Below are 18,297 nucleotides of genomic sequence, written 5' to 3'. Positions count from 1 at the left end.
CGAATCGTTCCCGACCAAAAGTCCGTTCGTAATTATGGAAATAGACTCTCTGTACTTTCGGCTTCGTATTTTCATTTTCATCTTCATTTTCATTTCTTTTTTTCGTCTTTTTTTTTGAAATTATTAGCTTAATTAGTATTGATATTTTCCATTAGTATTTAATAATTTATTCTTTATCATTGACTTCTGATTTATTCGAGATGCTAGAAGCTTCTAGAAGATGATTCCTTTGAAGATTCTGAAAGGTTTGAGGATGTTCATCTGTTCATCTGTTCAGTCAACAAGTCAACAGTCAGCGTCAACAAACCTCTAGAGGGGCTGAAAAAAGAGATACCAGCTCCCTGTTTGACCTCAACATCCGAAAGTCTCATTAATTCACAAGTTTGAATTTTCCATGAAAAAGTTCTAAGTTTAAATTTGGCGGTTTTCTCTTTGCTTGGTAAAGGTTCTTTTCCAGGGCAAAAGAGGGCGCATAAGGGGAGAGTCTTTGTTCTTTTCTTGTAACAACATTGATTATTGTTATTACTTTTATTTAAATTGCTTTTTGATTGAAAGAATTAATATTTAATTAATTAACTTTCTTTGTCTTTCTTGTTAATTAGTTTCATTCTCATCTTTGAGTTAACACTGGTGATCTGTCATTGTCTATTTTTATCTAAAATTCTGTTGTCTTTATAATATTATTTTTTTCTCTTCCATCTTTTTCTTGTCTCAATCTCTGTCTCTGTCTTTTTCTGTCTTTTTCATTCTCATTCTAATTCTAATTTTTTCTCTTTCACTTTTTTCTCTCTCTCCCTCTGTCTCAATATGAGTACCAATTATGCAAATGTAAATGTTTTCACCGTTACCGATGATAAGCAGCTCATCAAAAGGCCGGGTAATCCATTTTTCGTTAAATTAAGTGATGAACAAGATAATCTTTTGGTTACATTTAAAAATAGTGAAACAAGTATATGTGATAAAGATGAGGATTTCTCATTTTATAAGGATTCAGAGATTTCAAAATTTGGTAATGATTCGGTGGTTATTCATAATGATTCGATTACCCTTGTCCTTTCGTTCAATAATCCATCAGAATCCATCATGTTTAACAAAATTCTTACCGATTTTAAACAAGGAGCTAAATCATCAGTCTTTTCACAGGTAAGCATTTTCTTTTTTTCTTCTTACCACTAACACAGATCATCATTTATCCTACATTTTTCCTCTTCTTTTTTTTTCTGTTGTCACACTTTTTTTCCCTTTCATTTTAACTCATCACATGGATTTCATTTTCTCTTCCACCTAGAAAAAAAAGCTTCTTCTCAACTTGTTAAATTATTCTAAAATAACTTTGAGTTGAGTTACATTTCTATCATGTTAACCTTTTGGCGGAAAAAAGTATCTACTTTATTTACGTTGAAAAATTCATTTCAAATCCTTTTTATTGCTGCGTAAGATTAAGAGAAACCGCATGTTACTATCTATGTTTCTCTCTCTCTCTCACTTAATGTGTCTCTACATTTCTTCAATTGTTGGTGATTAGGATCACCATATAAATTGATTTAAATGTCTACTTGCTAAACAATTAAACTCTATTCTCCAATCAGACAGAATAATTATTTTTTTAAAATTCTAACAGTTTAGATTCTTTATCCTTCTTTAAATTTATTGGCATCATTTTCAATTATTATTCCTTCTTCATCTTTCTTACCATTTAACCTTTTTTTTATTATTCTTAAATTTATTCTTCCCCATCATTCACGTTTAAATATTCAAATAATTTCTCTCTTCTATGGTTGCATAAACTGAAAATCTCTTTTTCTCTCCCTTCTACAAAAAGTTCAATTAACTCATTTACTTTCAATTCTCATAGCTGAAAATGAGCCAAAATTATTCCCTCAATTTACTAATCACTCGTAATCATTTAAATGATGATGACCAACACATTACCTTTATTAATTTTCTTTCTCTCTCTCTCTCACTTTGTTTTTTTTTCTCCAGAGGACTGATGAGGCTTCAGCTTCCCAATACTTCCAGTTTTATGGATACCTCTCTCAACAGCAAAACATGATGCAAGATTATATTCGTACATCTACTTACCAAAGAGCCATTCTGGGAAATACTGATGATTTCCGGGATGCAGTTGTATTAGATGTTGGCGCTGGATCAGGAATATTATCATTTTTTGCTGCTCAAGCGGGTGCTCGAAAGGTATACGCAGTTGAGGCCAGTTCTATGGCTAAACATGCGGAGCAATTAGTCTTCCACAATAAATTACAAAATAAAATTGTCGTCATTCCCGGTAAAATTGAAGAAATAACTTTACCTGAAAAAGTTGATATCATTATCTCCGAGCCGATGGGCTATATGCTCTTTAATGAGCGTATGCTTGAAACTTATCTTCATGCTAAAAAGTGGCTTTCACCCAATGGTAAAATGTTTCCCACCCTTGGAGATTTACATATAGCTCCTTTTAGTGATGCAGCTCTCTACATGGAACAGCTTAATAAGGCCAATTTCTGGTATCAGGAAAATTTCCACGGTGTTGATCTGACGGTTTTAAGAACAGCAGCGGTTAAAGAATATTTCCGTCAACCCGTTGTAGATACCTTTGACATTCGAATCTGTATGGCAAGGTCTCACCGTTATACCGTCGATTTTCAAACCGCTCCCGAAAGTGATCTACATCTAATTGAGATTCCTTTCTCCTTTGTAATGCAACATACAGCTGATGTTCATGGACTTGCCTTCTGGTTTGACGTTGCCTTTATTGGACAAAATCAAACTGTATGGTTGTCAACATCTCCCACTCAACCTTTAACTCATTGGTATCAAGTTCGGTGTTTAGTTGATACTCCAATTTTCTGTACTGCTGGGCAAACTTTGACCGGTCGAGTAACTTTAAGATCCAATAAACGTCAAAGTTACGATGTTGATATTGAATTAAATCTTGAGGGAACCACAAGAAGAGCCCTTAACTCATTAGATCTGAAAAATCCTTACTTCAGGTACACTGGACAAACTCAGCAACCACCACCAGGAGCCCATGAAACCTCACCAACTGAACAATATTGGCAATCATTGGAAAACAATCAGGTTATAAATGGAGTGATGAATGGAAATTCAGGAGTTGTTCTAATGGACATGTCAGGTATTCATCCTAATGCCCAAACATCAGGTCATCTTCCAGCAACTGCTAATGTTCAACAATCAACACAACATCAGCACCAACATCAACATCAACACCAGCAACATCAACAACAGCTACAACAGCATCAACATCACCAACAACAGCAACAGCAACAAGGAACGGGAAGTTTGAACATGATGGGACAGCAACAACAACAACAACAACAACAATCATCTCTCGTCAATTTAGGTTCAATGCCCAGTCCTGGAGCCAATAGTCGTTCTAATCCGTCAAGAATACCCGTTTCATCAGCAGTACCGCCAAGCTCAATCGGTGGAGGAATTTCACCATCAATGTTCAACCCCAATCCCTCTGTGTCGGTGCTCAACACAACAACTTTTCCCGTTAGTAACAATTTGATGATAGGAGATTACGTGACTCCAGGAAATCTTATTATACCCAATTTGTCTTTTAAACCTTAAAAAAGGATCACTCCTTTATCTCTCTCACCTCCTTGCTCTCTCTCTCTCTATCTCTCTCTCTCTCCTTATTTCTCTGGGCCATTTCTCCGCTAAGCATTTTCTTGATCTTTTTGAATATCCCGATAAAGAATAGGAAAGATACACTTTTTTTTTGCTTCTTTTGTCCTGTTTCCAATTTCACTCCTTCCACTTACTCATTTAATTCTCTTCTCTTATTCCTCAATTTCGATGTTTGTTTTTGTAGATCTTAGAGAGAAACAATTACCCATTTTCTAATTAGGATAAAATGCTGTAAAAAACGTAATTATTTCTCTTTCGATACAAACAAGTCTAAACAAAAGTATCATCGATCTCCAATACTGTTGTGAATGGAGTAAAACATTTACAACAGGTTAATTGTCCTCCACCATTTCTCAGTAAATTGTTGATTTCTACATTATTCCCCTTCTTCATCTTCTAAATTCAGTTTAAACCATTGTCAATCTAATGATAATGGCGATGATTATATTTAGTTATTCTACAGTAAATTATCAATTAAACTGTACAATTAAAACCTCTCATTTTCCCCTAATCACTTTAAACCTCAACCATTAACTTTGAAAACATTTAACATACATTTAAATAACTGTTTCCTTTTCCCTCTCTACAACAGAAACAATTAACTCTCTAAATTAACATCCAATCCCCTGATACAATAAATAATTATTAACACTTTTTCTTTTTGTAATTGGTTAAATTAGCAAACAAATTTGGTAAAACTTAAACAACAATTTAAATCAAATCAATGTAATTATTTAGAGTGTGAAAAAAAAATGATAAACAAAGATGATCATTTAATGAGTTGATATTTGTGGTCAGAATTGTAACTAACTCCATCTTTCCCTTGATCTTTTCCAACTAATTGCTTAAATTTTTAATTTAATACTGTAACTAATTAGCCCTTTTGATATTTGATTAACAATTAACAGAGAAACACCTTAAATTGCTCACCTAAATTGATTAACAATATCCCTTTTCCCTTTCCAACTTTTTGTCCATCAAAGTTTAAATTGTTCATTCATCTTTTACCTTTTTCTCATTGTAAATGTTAATTTCTGCCTTTGATCAACATTTAATTGTGATTCTTTCAACTGCAATTAATAAGTGATGATATTTTTGCTCTCTCCCAACTTGTACCCTTTGACATGTAACCCCAATTCTCACCACAAATCATCCTCTTGAGTGATTATCTTTATGTTTCTCTTTGTGGAAATTATTTTCTTTTTCTTTAAATTAGCGAGAAATTGATTGGCCTAATTTTTGATTCTTCTTTCACTTATCATTTCCTCTACTTCCTTTTTGTTTTTTTCTCATTTTTCTCCCTCTTTGCCTCTCATTTTCCTATTTTTTTTCGCATTCATGACTTATCTTCATGAGATTATTTCATTTGCTCATCGGGAGGGATGATGGTCCACGAAAAACATACAATCGACACAATTAACCTCACCAATTGATCAAACAATTTAATCAACTGATAAACAAAAACATCCTCATCCTCTAAACGGAAAACTTTTCCCTCTCTCTCTCTCTCTCTTTCTAATTATAATACTCTTGATCCTTTGATAACTGATCAACTTAATTCCAAAAGAAAAAGATTTAACAATTTAAAGAAAATTAATTGTCTCAATAGTAACAACAATCCATTGACATAATCACACAATAACAAGTTAAGTTTAAATAACAATAATTACACCGAAAATTAATACAATCAATAATCTCTCTCTCTCTAATTCAATTCCATCTAATTATGATCGTCATTAACTCCACAATTATCTAGATAATTCAGTAATCAAATTCTCAATCCAATCAACTAATTATAGTTAATTAATTTTCTTTTACAGTTAAAAGATACAGAGGAAAATAACAATTATTTTTATGTTAATCATCAACAAGAGCAACTCAATCAACAGCATTTCTATCAATCCCAACAGCAGCAATTAAGCCAAATTGTTAATTCAGTTATTACTTATCAAGATATTTCATCACCATCATCATCATCATCAGCTTCATCTTCAGTCCTAATTGATTAGTACTTTTTAATTTGATGATGATCCCAACAATTAACCTTAGTTACATGAAAAAAAACAACAATGCAATTAAACTCAACCGTTATTATTGATTGATGAATTAAATAAATTCAATTAACACATGATGATGTTAAATTGATTATGATTACTTTTTATCTTCATTAATGACAATTATTGATTATCACTTAATTGTTATGATGATGATTAATATTAATTTCTATTGATTATTGATTATTTCTCGTCCTGAAAAAAAAATATTGTTAAGATTTGGCGTTGAAACAATTAACTTGATTGAAAAAGTTTCTAATTGTATTACTCTGATTGTGAAACAGTAAATAACATGATTAAGACGGTGGATTTTTAATTTTGTTTAATTTAATGTTTCCAATTGTGTTACCATTAAAACAGCATCATCAAATTAAGTTAATGAGCCACAAATTGTTGCAATTAAATTTAATTCCCAAAAAAAAAAGGATTGCCAATAACACTCAGAATTGGTTATACGGTTGGTTAATTGAAACACTAAATATAATTGATAATTATCACTATTATTATTGCTATTATCCAATTCTTAATTTAGTTGAGTTGAAACAATTATCCAGGTAACAATTTGTATCACTCTTATTGAATCATTATCAATTTGAAACATTCAATTTAATGAATGGATGGGCAATCGTTTAATTGTAAATGGTCAGCAAGTGATGAATTTTATTATCCATTAATTGATTAAATGGTTAATTAGGAAAAGAATTAAAAAAAAGTGATTACAAAACAATTAAGGTGAAAACACTTAGAAAAATGGATTGACTTGTGTTCAATGGTCACTCGCTCTTAGAGAAATGACCAATTGAAGTTAAATTGTCACGAAGAGCAAAAAGTAGTTTCAATGTATTTACATGGGATTAGAAGGATTAGAATTTGATTAGTTGGAAATTTTTTTTTCGCTAGTAAACTTTGGTAAGACTCTTCTTTTGTTTGGCATAAATGTAAGATGTCTTTGAATGATCGGCGATCTCATCGTGTTTCTTTACGAATCCATGAGTTCCCGCAGGTAAAGGGTGAGAGTTCATCTTAACAGCGGCCGGATCTTTGGGAGCGGTTCCTGGTTCGTTGGTCTTAATATGAGCTCGGAAACCCCATTTGTCCGCGATGTAGTCAACGTGTCGATATATTCCCCAGGCGTCTTTGTAACCATAACTACCTTTCACCTTCCACGGGTCTAAACCCTTCTCGTGTCGATACTGAGTGTTGCCCCAACCATCCTCGACCTCGTAACCAAATCCATAAGGTTGGTACGGGTACTTTTCCTCGTGCTGCTGTAATTGTCATTAGAAAGTGAGAGAGAGAGATGAATGAAACATCAATGAAAAGATGAAAGAAAATTTTTTTTAAGGTGAATTGATTATCTATTGGGCAATTGGGTTAATGGGTGAATATTATCAAAGATCTAAGTCTGTTGATTGTATTGCTCCAGTTAATTGTTTCTATATCGTTTTCAACTTTAATCACGATTAACGATAATCTTTATTGCGATTCATGTTCAAACTATTAGGCGAAGTTTTTTTTCCATCTTCTTTTTCTCATCTTTGAATACAAATCACGATAATCGTAAATTGATTATCGTGATTTATTACGGGCAATTAAATTTTCGAGATGAAAAAAGGTTTTCATTCTAACTGTAAATGATTACGAACCAATTGAATGATTATCCGGATGATTTGTCAATTGTACAAAAAACTATTGTCATCACCTATTCGGAATCAATTTATTGATTTAATTGATTGATTGATCTTATGATTAAGAGATTTAAGCTTCAATGATTAAAACAACAAGATGAATTAAATGTTTCCAATTGATTAACATTGCAAGTATTTTGTTTTCTTCTTATTCATAACTTTAGCTAAATAAATTGTTTGGTTTTCTCAATTCTGTAAACAATCAATCAAACTACTAATCGATATTAAGATGAATTGTTATTACTATTTAGTATTCAACAAAAGGTGTTAACCTAATCAAGTGATGAAAATTCAGTAAACTGTTGATCGATTTGTTGATCTAATCATCTTGATGGTGGCAAGAAAAAAGTAAACAAAAATCAGCTGATGAGGTCAATCAAGTTTCTCTCTCGATGTGATATTTTATCATTTTACGGGAAATTGATGATGAAAACTTACATGGTGATGGTCATAAGATGCTGCTGGTTGATGGTCAACGTATCCATTTGCATCATTAGTTGGAGCAATTGGTTGATTAGGATTAGGATGTGATCTTGAATTAAGTTTGTCACTTGAAACTTTTACAAGAATACACGCAAATGAGACCAACACAAAGGTCCAAAAGTTGTTCTGAACAAATAAGAGGGAAAAAGAGAGAAAATGAAAATTGGAAAATTAAACAATCAACTAATTAATTAAACAGAATAACAGTCCAAATCCCTTTGATTGGAAACAGATAACAATCAACTGGAAGGCTCACCTTTAGGTATTGACACATTATTGAAGTTGTAATGATCAACCTCAACAACACTTTCGATGATTGGAAGGAAAATTAAGAGAAATCAATTTAATTGCCTCTAAATTGTTGTTACTTTAATCCAGTGATGGTTATTGTGTTGAATTGGACTAACAATTGAATTGAAATGAAATGTTTTTCGCTTATATATGAACCAATTTAGTCTCACCAACGAAAAGATAACAACAAGTAGGAGTTTACGTTTTTCGGTTAAGTGTTTTTCCCGATGTCAGACAACGATAAGAACGACACGAAGATAGCGACATCGAGATGATCGAGAAGACGATGACAATTGATGAAGGAAGGAGAAGATGGATGAAGAAGATGATGATGATGATGATAAGAAAGAGAAAAACATAAAGACCAAACCCTTTTTCTAAAGAAAGAGTGAAATTGGTTTAGCCAAGTACCGAATTGATTTTTATGGCAACACCAATGTTGGTGTTTTTTTGGTGCTCTTGTTTGTGCTCGTGTTTACTTGGTTAATTGAAACGCTTCAAATTTAACTAACCATGAAAACTGTCAATCATTTAGATCCTTTTTTCTGATTCATTTTAATTTTTACCTTTCAAATCACGTATTTTAAATTATATCTCAATTCCTAAAGGTTAATCATGATTCCTTGATTAAAATGGTCCCGCTTACTTGTCACCATATGATTAAGTTGATAAATTTAGATTAACAATATAATATCAGATCAATTTGATTTAATTTGTTTTCTAATCATGGTGACGATTTAGATTCCTATTCAATTTAATCTTGTATTCAATTGTTTACAATTATTTCATTGCTGATAGATGATTAGTTTAATTAGTTAATCGATTGACTTGATTGGGCAGATAAACAATGATCAGTTTTTACCAAAAATTATCTAATTGTATTTGAATCACTAATCTGATTTAATAAAATTGATTGAAAATCATTATCAGTTAACGATAATGTTAATTATTAATAACTGGATTAAATTTTAGGTATCAAATCAATTAATTAGAGATGAGAAGTGAAAAAGTTACTTTTAAATGATCGGTAACAATTTAGAGATGATTAAAGTATCAATCGTTTAATTTTAATTCTTAATTGTTATTACTTTTTTTTTATAGCATTAAGATTAATATCCCCAAAGTAATTACATTTTAATTTAATTAATTAAATGTTAAATTGACACACGGAACCACGAGTTCATCACGGCTTTTGACCTGAGGCTATTTAAACTTGACCAAAGTCCGATCTTGACCTGAAATATTAAACGATTGAGACTCACTTTAGAAACAAATTTTAATTACAATCTATTCTGATTCCAGTTAATTAAACATCATATTGATTAAGATTAAGATTAAGAAAATGTGAAATTTAATCAACACGATTAATTATGATTCGTTTTAATCATCGATAAAGTTGAGAAGATTAATTTTCTTTTCTGTTGAAAAGTTTCATCTCTTTGGTTTTTCTTGCAGAGTTGAAATTAATTGTGTCGACTTGATTTTGATTATAATTCACAGGTAAAATTAGAGGAATTAATTTATTCTGCTAATTGTGATTACATGCGTTTTTCTTATCAACAATTTAATTTTTCGTGTTTTCGTTTTGTTTTTCTTTGTTTAATTTTTGCATCAACAGAATTTTTCATTGAAGGGATTGGGTAAGAAATACTAAGGTTTTGGTTGATCTATACAGTTAATTTTTTTTTGTGAAAACAACAAAAAAAAGTAGATTAATCAAGATTAAGTGATTTCATGAAGTTGATGTTTGAATGGATGAAGCGATTCTTGAGATTTGGGTTGATGTTTGCGCTCAAAAATATTGGATGAATATACATTGCGTTTCTTTCATTTGAGAAAAGGGAGAAAAGAGAGAGAGAGAGAGAGAGAGAAAGTCAAAGGGATAAGACAAATGAATAAGACAATTTGAGATCAAAAAATAATATATAAGAGATGAGGTATGGATTAGAGATTTGAGAGAAAATGCAAATGATGAGCAAAAGAAAACGTTAAATAGTGAAATTAATAAGTGAATAAAAATGGATTTACCCGGTGAAGAGTGAGGGTGGGTAGTTGGAAGGATAGAGTGGTAAGAGAAGGCACAATTTTTTTTTGATTTTAACAAATTTTGGTAACGAGAAGAATCAAAGGGAAATTTTTAAACGGTTAAGAGAAAAAGTGATTTTGATTAAAGGATAATGGTTTTGATTAAGAAAAAATATCCATGCCAATGAAATTTGCGTATTCGATTAACAATTAAGTGAAAAGAGATGAGACAATTTATATGCCCGATGCAAGTTTATGAGAGAAAGAGAAAAAGAAAGAGAGAGAAAGAGAAAGAGAAAGGGAGAGAGAGAGAGGGGGCAAAAACAAAAGTGATGAGATGGTTTCATTGTGTTTATCCATTTAAATTTTGGTTTTCGTTATCATAATGAGTTAATTATTCATCTTCCTCGCAGGTTTGATTTTGTTTCCAGTTTAGTGGTGAATTTAAATATTTATAAGATGAGTTACAGATGAAATTTATAAAATGATAATCCTTTTATTAAATAGATTGTTTTCCACCGATTGTTTTTGTTTCTTAAAGTTGATCCATATAATAGTAGATGTAAATATTACTCCTAGTCGATCAAGATTTTATTTTTTTTGCGATTATTGGCCCAGAAAATGCTTTCAACACTAACCTCAGTAGCTTGGGACTGTAATGGGAAGAAAAGAAAGGAATATAATAGAGATAGTTAATTGTTACTCAGAGTGAAAACAAGATAAGTTGAGAATGAAAATATATCATGAAGAAGTTGATCAGTTTTCATACCCTTTTAGCTTGAACTTTGGCGGGAATTTCTTCATCAAGGCGATAAAAAGTATCTCTTGTAATCAATTTATTCAGCCAACCGTCATCAAATTTAAGTGAATATTTGGTCAACGTATGGTTACCAGCATATTTGCCATATTGTATCATTTTTTCCCATGTAATTTTAATGGTATCACCAGTTGCTGGTATTCCATCATTTTCAATGTCAGGTTCCTGTTAATCAAAATTGCGAAAAGAAAATCGATTAGTATATTTTAACATTGAACATAATTGTGGAAATAATATTAATAAATGAGAACAAAAAACTCACCAAAATATCTGAACTTGTAAGTGATTGTAAAATTGAATTATCATCAAGGTGAGCATGATGTAAAATAAAACTTTTCTTATCAACAACAGTCGCTTCATAGTATCGTCTATTTTTATGTTTCGCTAAAACAATAGTTCCTAAATCAACTTCATCCTCGTTGTTAATGGCATTATTTTTATATGACGTCTTATCCATACATCGGGTACAGAAAACTTTTAGTGGAAAAGGCCAATCGTCCATTTCAAATTTGGCACCATTTAGATAGCCGCAAGTTGTATGAAATATACTTGAACATCTTGGTGCCATAAAACATTGAATACAAAAACCCTCGATATAATCTGCAAGCTTGTGATTTAATTTTTGACAATATATACATTTCTAAATAAGAGAAAAAGGCAAAATATTTGATTAGTATAATGAGATGGAAAATTCCGATAATCTTCAATCCACAAGATAATTCGAGAGAGAGAGAGAGAGAAAGAAAATCTTACAATGCGTGAATTTCTCCATTCGCGTTTGATACCACTAATATCTATCGGCATTTTACTAGAAATATCCTTAAAAATAACCCCGGGTTGTAATAATGAGCAGGTTAGGTGAGCCCATTTATTTTCTTCTTGTGTTTTTTTGAGTGCCCCTCCTCGCAATGGACAAATACAACAGTGTACACCGTAATTTTTATCTTTACAGCGATCACAAAGCCAATTATCACTTTCAATTTCTAGTGTATCGGTGACTCCATAGCAGACTGTGAGATGGAAAAAGATATATTAAAAAAGAAAATGTTTATATATTAATTAAAATCTGATTAAGATTAAATAGTTGGTTAAAATAAAGCAATGCTTAGCATAGCAAAAAAAAGGATGGATTGTGAAAGATTGTCAGAGAGAGAGAGAGAGAGAATTGATATGAGCTAGTAAACTGAATCAAACTGAATCAATGATAATTACATTGCTATTACGATGGAGAAAGAGAAAGAGAGAGAGAGAGAGCTAATTCAAATCCCTGAATAATCAATCAAATTCATCCCTACCAACCATTTAAATTTAATCATCTGAACAGAACTTTTTTTATGTTGTTCTTTTTTGTTGTTTGTTTGTAACATTATAATCATTTTGAAAAACTTACTTGAATGTACACAAACTTTGCAATCCGAACAAACTAGTAACGGAGATATATCAACTTCTTCAAGCTTTAATTGAGATATTGGTTCTAAAATCATATTCTCATCTTTCTCGTCTTTCACTTTGGTGGCAAAAGTGGCCTTTGGAATTAAAATAGGACTAGAGGAAGGTATCTTAGAGTATTTTTCAACCCAATCATCGGGGATCTCAAATCTTCTCATAACTATACACACAGAACAATATGGGAACACACTTGACATGCAACTGTTATACATTTGTTCACCAAAAAAATTGTAAGGTAAGTGTTGGTATAGAAAGGGTTGGACAGGTACGCGCTTTAAAAGTTCTCGCAAATCGCGGCTACAAGTTTCATCAGCTAACAGCTTAGACAAATCCTAGAAGATAGAAGGATAAACAACACATCAACAGAATAAAAATAGGTTAGTAAAAATGAAAGTTAATCATACTTCATGTGAGAAAATCAAATTGTTTGTGATTACACACATTGTGTTTAAATATATTTTCTTTTGCGTATTTGTTTACTCTAAACATTTTAGATTAACTATCAGATTCACAGAAAAGTAGAGAGAGAGAGTGAGTGAGAAAAGAGAGAGTGAGAAACAATAATTGATAAAAAAAGAGTTTGAAGGTGAAGGTGAAGCAATTGAGCTGATTGTGATGAAAGAGATGATGAGTAAATACTTGAAAGTGAACATTTTTATCGACTAGTTGAGCGGATTCGATAAAAAAAACTATTTAAAGGAGAACCTGAATTAGGAGATAATAATAAGGTGATGATTGTGTAAATGGAGGAGTAAGAGAGGATCTGGTAGCAACTATGTCAAGCATTGGGTTAAATGGTTAATTGATTACTTACATCACTTTGAACCTTTTTGGTTTTTACTATGAGATCTTGATTTGATGATGATGTTGATGTGTTTGCTTGATGAAAGTAATCATTTGTTGTTATTGTTGATGTGTGTTCATCTGTGTGATGAAAGTATGTCGACAGGTCAGTTGGTTTTTCATCATCTTCTAAAGCATGATAGTAATCTGAAGGTTCCGTTGTTGTATGATGAGGTTCAGGTTGATGATAATTGTAAGTTAATTGTCCTGTTGGTGGATGGGGTTGATTTGAAGGATGGTGATAGTAGTTTGTGTGACCAGTTGATGAAAGATGATTATGTTCTGAGGGATGATAATAGTTTGTTGATGTTGATGGTGAAAACATTGTCGGGGGTTGTAAGTCACAACTGAGAAATCTATCAATTAATCTTAAGGCTCCAGGATCATGTCCACCTTTAGAGACCCATGGTAATGGTAATAAACTATGAGCTGGTTGTGTGCACATAGATTTTGATGAGGTATCAATTAATGGATTTGCTGTTTGTGGTGTTAATGGAAATTGATCATTGTTCATGTTGTAATTATTATCAATAATTCCGTTGGATGTAGTTGCTGTTTCGGGAGCAATCGAAACAGTGGCAGAGGGTAAGGAAGATTTTCTTGAACGTTTATTAGGAGAACTTTTTGGAACAGTAAAACGATTTTTCATACGTTTCACTGCATCTTTCATATCCGGTGGACTTGTTTTCAGATAATGTTGATCCAAATTCATACTACTCATAACATCCTCTCCGAATCCATGTTTCTGAATCAATTGTTGAATATCTGAAGGTCCTGGAGTTTCAAAATGTTTAAGAGCAGCTTTTGTTGGGAAACCTGAAACCACGAGTGGAACTTGATCACAATGAACATTATTATTATGATTACTATGGTTATCCATAGATTCTGTGTCCGATGATTCAGGTTCAGGCTTATATGGTGGATGCCTTTTACTTTTGCTCCTAGATGATGAAGAAAAAAAAAGAAAACAACAAAGTTATTAAGAGATAAAAAAATAGATAAACAATAGAAAGTGAATAATAATCGTGTCAACAAGTAAAACTAATAGATAAGCTTTTGTTGAACAATGAAAGTGCCAATACAAATTAGATTCAATTAACTATCAGAAACAATTAGCTCATGTTTCTATCATTATAGTGAATCAAATTTAAGGTAAGACAAATAACTAATTAGGATTATAACCTGAAAGCTATTTACACAATTTCGTTAACAATTAGTCAACTCAAAGACGTAAAAGAGTGTAAAAGATAAACAAAGTGAAAGTTGATGACAAAAACGCTTAAGGATTAAAAAGTGAACACTCAAATTGAGTAGTCATAATTGAAAAAAATGATATAAATATCAAATGATTAAAAGTACAATGAATGACCAATAGAAAGTGAGAAATTGTCTTGTTTTGATTAACTGATTAGTGCCAAGAGATTAATAAAATTTACTGTGTACATGGCGATGAAAAAGGGATTAACCAAAACGTAAAAAAAAATGTAGTAAGTTGTAATTAATTAAATTAGTTGCATCATACTTTTAATTCTGATAATGTTTAAGTAATAATTGAAAAAAGGGGTTGAAGACCCAAAAGAAACAACAACAACAACAAGAGAAAACAACAAGACAGAGAAATAACAATTAAGTTGATTATTGATTGACTAGACCAGGAGAGAGAGAGGGATAAATATATATACATTTATGTATATTGAAATATATAGTAAATGGATGAGAGATTAATGATAATAATCATTTGAATAGATGCTGATTAAACATGGGACAAGAAAAATAGATAAATATGTTCATCTTCATCTAATTAATTAAATTATATAAATTTGTGTTGTGAGATCACATAAGTTAATCAAAGTTTAGGATGAACATCGGTGAAATAGAGCTTCTGTGAATTAAATGTATGAATAGATAAATGAGTCTTTCGTTTCTTTTCCTTTCTGTGTGTTTCACTGTAAGTAATAAATATTGAAGATATTGGATCACATAGTGAGAGAAACAGAGATTAGATGTTGTGTGTGTGTGTGAGAGAGAGAGAGATAGAGAGAGAGGTTGTGGTTCATTCAATTTTCAAAATAAGAGAGAGAGAGAAAAAATTGTTATTATACTTTGATTGTGTGCAAAAAGAAAAATCCAATATACATGAATACTTACACTTTAGATAATACTTCAAGTTCATAGTCAGACGGTAAAGGTGCAGGTGAGATATGAGTAGGATCTTCTGGATGAGGTCCAATGTCTTTACCCTGTAGCCAAAGATCATACCTGTCAGGTTGATATTTTTTGACAAAAGCCTCCATACTTATTTTGACGGAGTCACTTCGACAGTTACACTGTGTCATTAGGGAAGAAGGAGAAGGAAGATGATAAGTGAAAAAAAAGAGAAAAGGAAACGTGAGCTTGAAAAACAGGAAAATGGAAGAAAAATGAATGCCCACAAGGGAGTAGCTTTGATGCTTAAAGCTAATGTGTATGATGATGGATATTTTAGAAACTATTGACCAGAGATTGACTTGTTATTAATGAAGTAAAGAAAAAAATATTTATTTTCTTACCCTAGTTGCCCTTTTTCCATATTCAACCCATCTAACTGTTGCAAAGTTAGTTGATTCGGCACAATTATAACCATGATTGTAACCAGCATGGTAAGAATATGGAAAAGTAACCATAAACTCACCAGCTTCTTGAGTTATCTTATTATAAGGTATCGAATACTGTTTTAAGACGGCTGGAGAAATTAAGGTCATCTTGTGTCTTAAGAAAGCTGGACAAGAGGTTACGCTTGAAGGAAAGAAGCCTGTTAATGAAGGAAGGAGATAAAGAAAAGTATTAGATGAGAATAAAAAAGAATAGATATTTCTTTTTTCTAATGAAATTACTTACCAGCAGCAAGCCTTTCGAGCCTTCGTCCATGCTCAGGTGGGACACAATACCATGATTTTGGTGCACCAAAGTGAAGATAATTGATACTATGAAGATCCATATCTTCAGTGTGCCAGGCAAATGTGGTCTTCCACATACCAAAATATAGATAAGCAGTGTTAACACCCATAATCTTAATACCATAAGATTCATTAACCATATCAAGAATGGTATTGAGTCGATTTATGTTGAATTCGTCAACATCTTCATCATACAATGAACCAGGAACATCAGCTCCGTAAATTGGTGCATTGTAAGCAACATTTTTCCAATACCTTCTCTCTAATTCTTCATAGTCAAAAAATTCAGGTGTCCGGTATTTTGAACTATCAGCAAGTTTTTTGAACTCTTTTACTGTTACGGATTTTTTTTGTATATTATATTGTTGATAGAGGCCTAATCGACCTTGAACAACTTGTTGTATTGGAGCTTTAATAACAAGTGAATTTATTTCCTCAGATTGATAGTCTGGATCTTTACGTCGAGGTTTCCATTCTGGAGGAGGTATAATCTGAAGAGAAGAATATGAACACACAAGTAGAAGAAGGTAAATAGACAAAAGACAAAAAAAAGACAAAGAAGAAGGTGAACCAGGAGAGAAGAAATGAGAAGAAAACGGTAAACAAAATTGGTTTATTAACCGAAATGAAAAAGAGAAAAGAAAAAAACAACTTACCTTTGCTAGGCCTGCTTTATGAGCACCTAATTTCTCAATTTTATCGATATATCCTTCAAAGTCTTTCATCTCCTCAAGAGTAGGTCGAAACACTTGGATCCTGGGGATGTTTATCATGGTGGATTTGACAAAGGAAATGGAGAAACAAATTTCACATTTAATTTAAATTAACTAATAACAATCAATTTGTACTGATAAACACACACAGAGAGTTCTTTTTCTTTTAAAAAGAAAGATACATAGAAAAGAAAGAGAAAAATAGAAAGAGACACAGAGAAGAGGAAAATCTAAGGCGGAGATGAGAAGTGAGAGGAAAATAGGAGCAAATTAAATGTTTATTTTTAAGCTTTAACAGCGACCTCAGGGGAGGCTTCGATGAATTAAAATTCATCGTTTCCGGTATGAACTACCGTACCAGGGAAGGGATTACAAGTGAGATGAAGGGGTTAGGGTAAAGTTAGGTGATTGACTCAATCACAAAAATAACAAATTAGATGATCTTAGCTCCCCTGAGGTCTCTTTTACATGTTGAATTAGTTTAATATAATCGTTAACATTATTATTGTTTAGTTTGAAATTTCTCGGAAATTTCTCTGTGGTTTGAATGTCCATTGCTGCGGTTGCGAGTGTTTTTTCACAATAAAATGAGTGGTGATTTTCCTCATCTGGACAGCAATTTAGATCATTGATTGTTTTGAATTTCAATCTGAGTTCCGTTAACAATTGTCTGTAGTAAATTTTCCCAATGTAACCGTACTCATTTACTATTTGTTCAAAGTTCGGAAATATCTTAGTAATCAAATCACCTTCTTCATTTAGCCATTTTATCAATCTCGACCTAATCCTTAGTTTCGTCTCTTCTTTCCATTTCTTCGTCGATTTCCTTTGATTTGTGATTTTCTGTTTTCTTTTTGGGCTGAATTCGTATTTGATTGTCGGTCCATACATCCAATTCCATTCCAAGTCCGAATACTCATTCATGATTGAAAACATGTCCTGTACATATGCCGAACGGGAATCAACTGATAGTTTCATTTTATTCGGAACAATTACTGTTACTGATTCTCCTTCTCGGCGATTGAACTCTAGTTGTGCTGTAACGATCGACAAGTAGTTTCCCCATTGATTCGCATTGTCCAGTTGATAAGAGTTTACGTTAAAAGGACCCACTCCAACGTTGATTGTATCTTCTTCTATAAAATATTCTATCGACGTTTCCAAATGATTTTCCTTTTTTCTCTCCATTATTTTTCTTTTCGATGATTGATTAATCCACATGTAAAGATGTTCTCTTTCGAATAAATAATCCTGATGAATGTTTGATTGATTGATTGAAGAAAAATGTAATGACTCTAACCATAATTGTTCCAATATGTGATCAATTCCATAGATATTCCATAT

The 18,297-nt window shown here is 31.9% G+C and overlaps 3 protein-coding genes across 3 annotated transcripts; 1 reads left to right on the top strand and 2 right to left on the bottom strand.

The window, feature by feature from the left end:
- Window positions 1-524: 524 nt before the first annotated feature.
- On the top strand, window positions 525-5,785 carry LOC128393751 (histone-arginine methyltransferase CARMER-like). Its single transcript, XM_053353966.1, has 3 exons — window positions 525-1,143; window positions 1,984-3,516; window positions 5,475-5,785. The coding sequence occupies exons 1-3, from the start codon at window positions 808-810 to the stop codon at window positions 5,661-5,663; spliced, it is 2,058 nt and encodes a 685-aa protein (XP_053209941.1). The 5' UTR covers window positions 525-807; the 3' UTR covers window positions 5,664-5,785.
- Window positions 5,786-6,336: 551 nt separating this feature from the next.
- LOC128393752 (uncharacterized) lies at window positions 6,337-8,294 on the bottom strand. Its single transcript, XM_053353967.1, has 3 exons — window positions 8,136-8,294; window positions 7,835-8,005; window positions 6,337-6,976 (listed from the first exon to the last, which is right to left on the bottom strand). Exons 1-3 carry the CDS (start codon window positions 8,151-8,153, stop codon window positions 6,605-6,607), a joined length of 561 nt encoding a protein of 186 aa, XP_053209942.1. The 5' UTR covers window positions 8,154-8,294; the 3' UTR covers window positions 6,337-6,604.
- Window positions 8,295-9,651: 1,357 nt separating this feature from the next.
- LOC128393750 (lysine-specific demethylase 4C-like) lies at window positions 9,652-17,207 on the bottom strand. Its single transcript, XM_053353965.1, has 10 exons — window positions 16,897-17,207; window positions 16,182-16,731; window positions 15,854-16,095; window positions 15,453-15,631; window positions 13,276-14,245; window positions 12,403-12,793; window positions 11,766-12,022; window positions 11,275-11,652; window positions 10,965-11,177; window positions 9,652-10,848 (listed from the first exon to the last, which is right to left on the bottom strand). The coding sequence occupies exons 1-10, from the start codon at window positions 17,011-17,013 to the stop codon at window positions 10,771-10,773; spliced, it is 3,375 nt and encodes a 1,124-aa protein (XP_053209940.1). The 5' UTR covers window positions 17,014-17,207; the 3' UTR covers window positions 9,652-10,770.
- Window positions 17,208-18,297: the final 1,090 nt, after the last annotated feature.

This window comes from Panonychus citri, unplaced genomic scaffold (genome assembly GCF_014898815.1).
Source record: "Panonychus citri isolate SS breed McGregor unplaced genomic scaffold, ASM1489881v1 Contig00138, whole genome shotgun sequence".
Lineage (NCBI taxonomy): Eukaryota > Metazoa > Arthropoda > Arachnida > Trombidiformes > Tetranychidae > Panonychus > Panonychus citri.
The sequence above is the reverse complement of the archived record's forward strand: the minus strand, read 5'-3'. Positions and strand labels throughout refer to the sequence as shown.

What these genes read in the sequence shown, in the direction of transcription:
- LOC128393751 (XM_053353966.1), top strand. Translation starts at nt 808, where the DNA reads ATGAGTACCAATTATGCAAATGTAAATGTTTTCACCGTTACCGATGAT. An exon ending in AATCATCAGTCTTTTCACAG is followed by an intron (nt 1,144 to 1,983) that starts GTAAGCATTTTC and finishes TTTTTTCTCCAG; the next exon opens with AGGACTGATGAGGCTTCAGC. An exon ending in TCAACACAACAACTTTTCCC is followed by an intron (nt 3,517 to 5,474) that starts GTTAGTAACAAT and finishes TTTCTTTTACAG; the next exon opens with TTAAAAGATACAGAGGAAAA.
- LOC128393752 (XM_053353967.1), bottom strand. An exon ending in CATCTTATGACCATCACCAT is followed by an intron (nt 6,977 to 7,834) that starts GTAAGTTTTCAT and finishes TGACAATTACAG; the next exon opens with CAGCACGAGGAAAAGTACCC.
- LOC128393750 (XM_053353965.1), bottom strand. Translation starts at nt 17,013, where the DNA reads ATGATAAACATCCCCAGGATCCAAGTGTTTCGACCTACTCTTGAGGAG. An exon ending in ATAAAGCAGGCCTAGCAAAG is followed by an intron (nt 16,732 to 16,896) that starts GTAAGTTGTTTT and finishes TCTTCTCTTCAG; the next exon opens with ATTATACCTCCTCCAGAATG. An exon ending in GCTCGAAAGGCTTGCTGCTG is followed by an intron (nt 16,096 to 16,181) that starts GTAAGTAATTTC and finishes CTTCATTAACAG; the next exon opens with GCTTCTTTCCTTCAAGCGTA.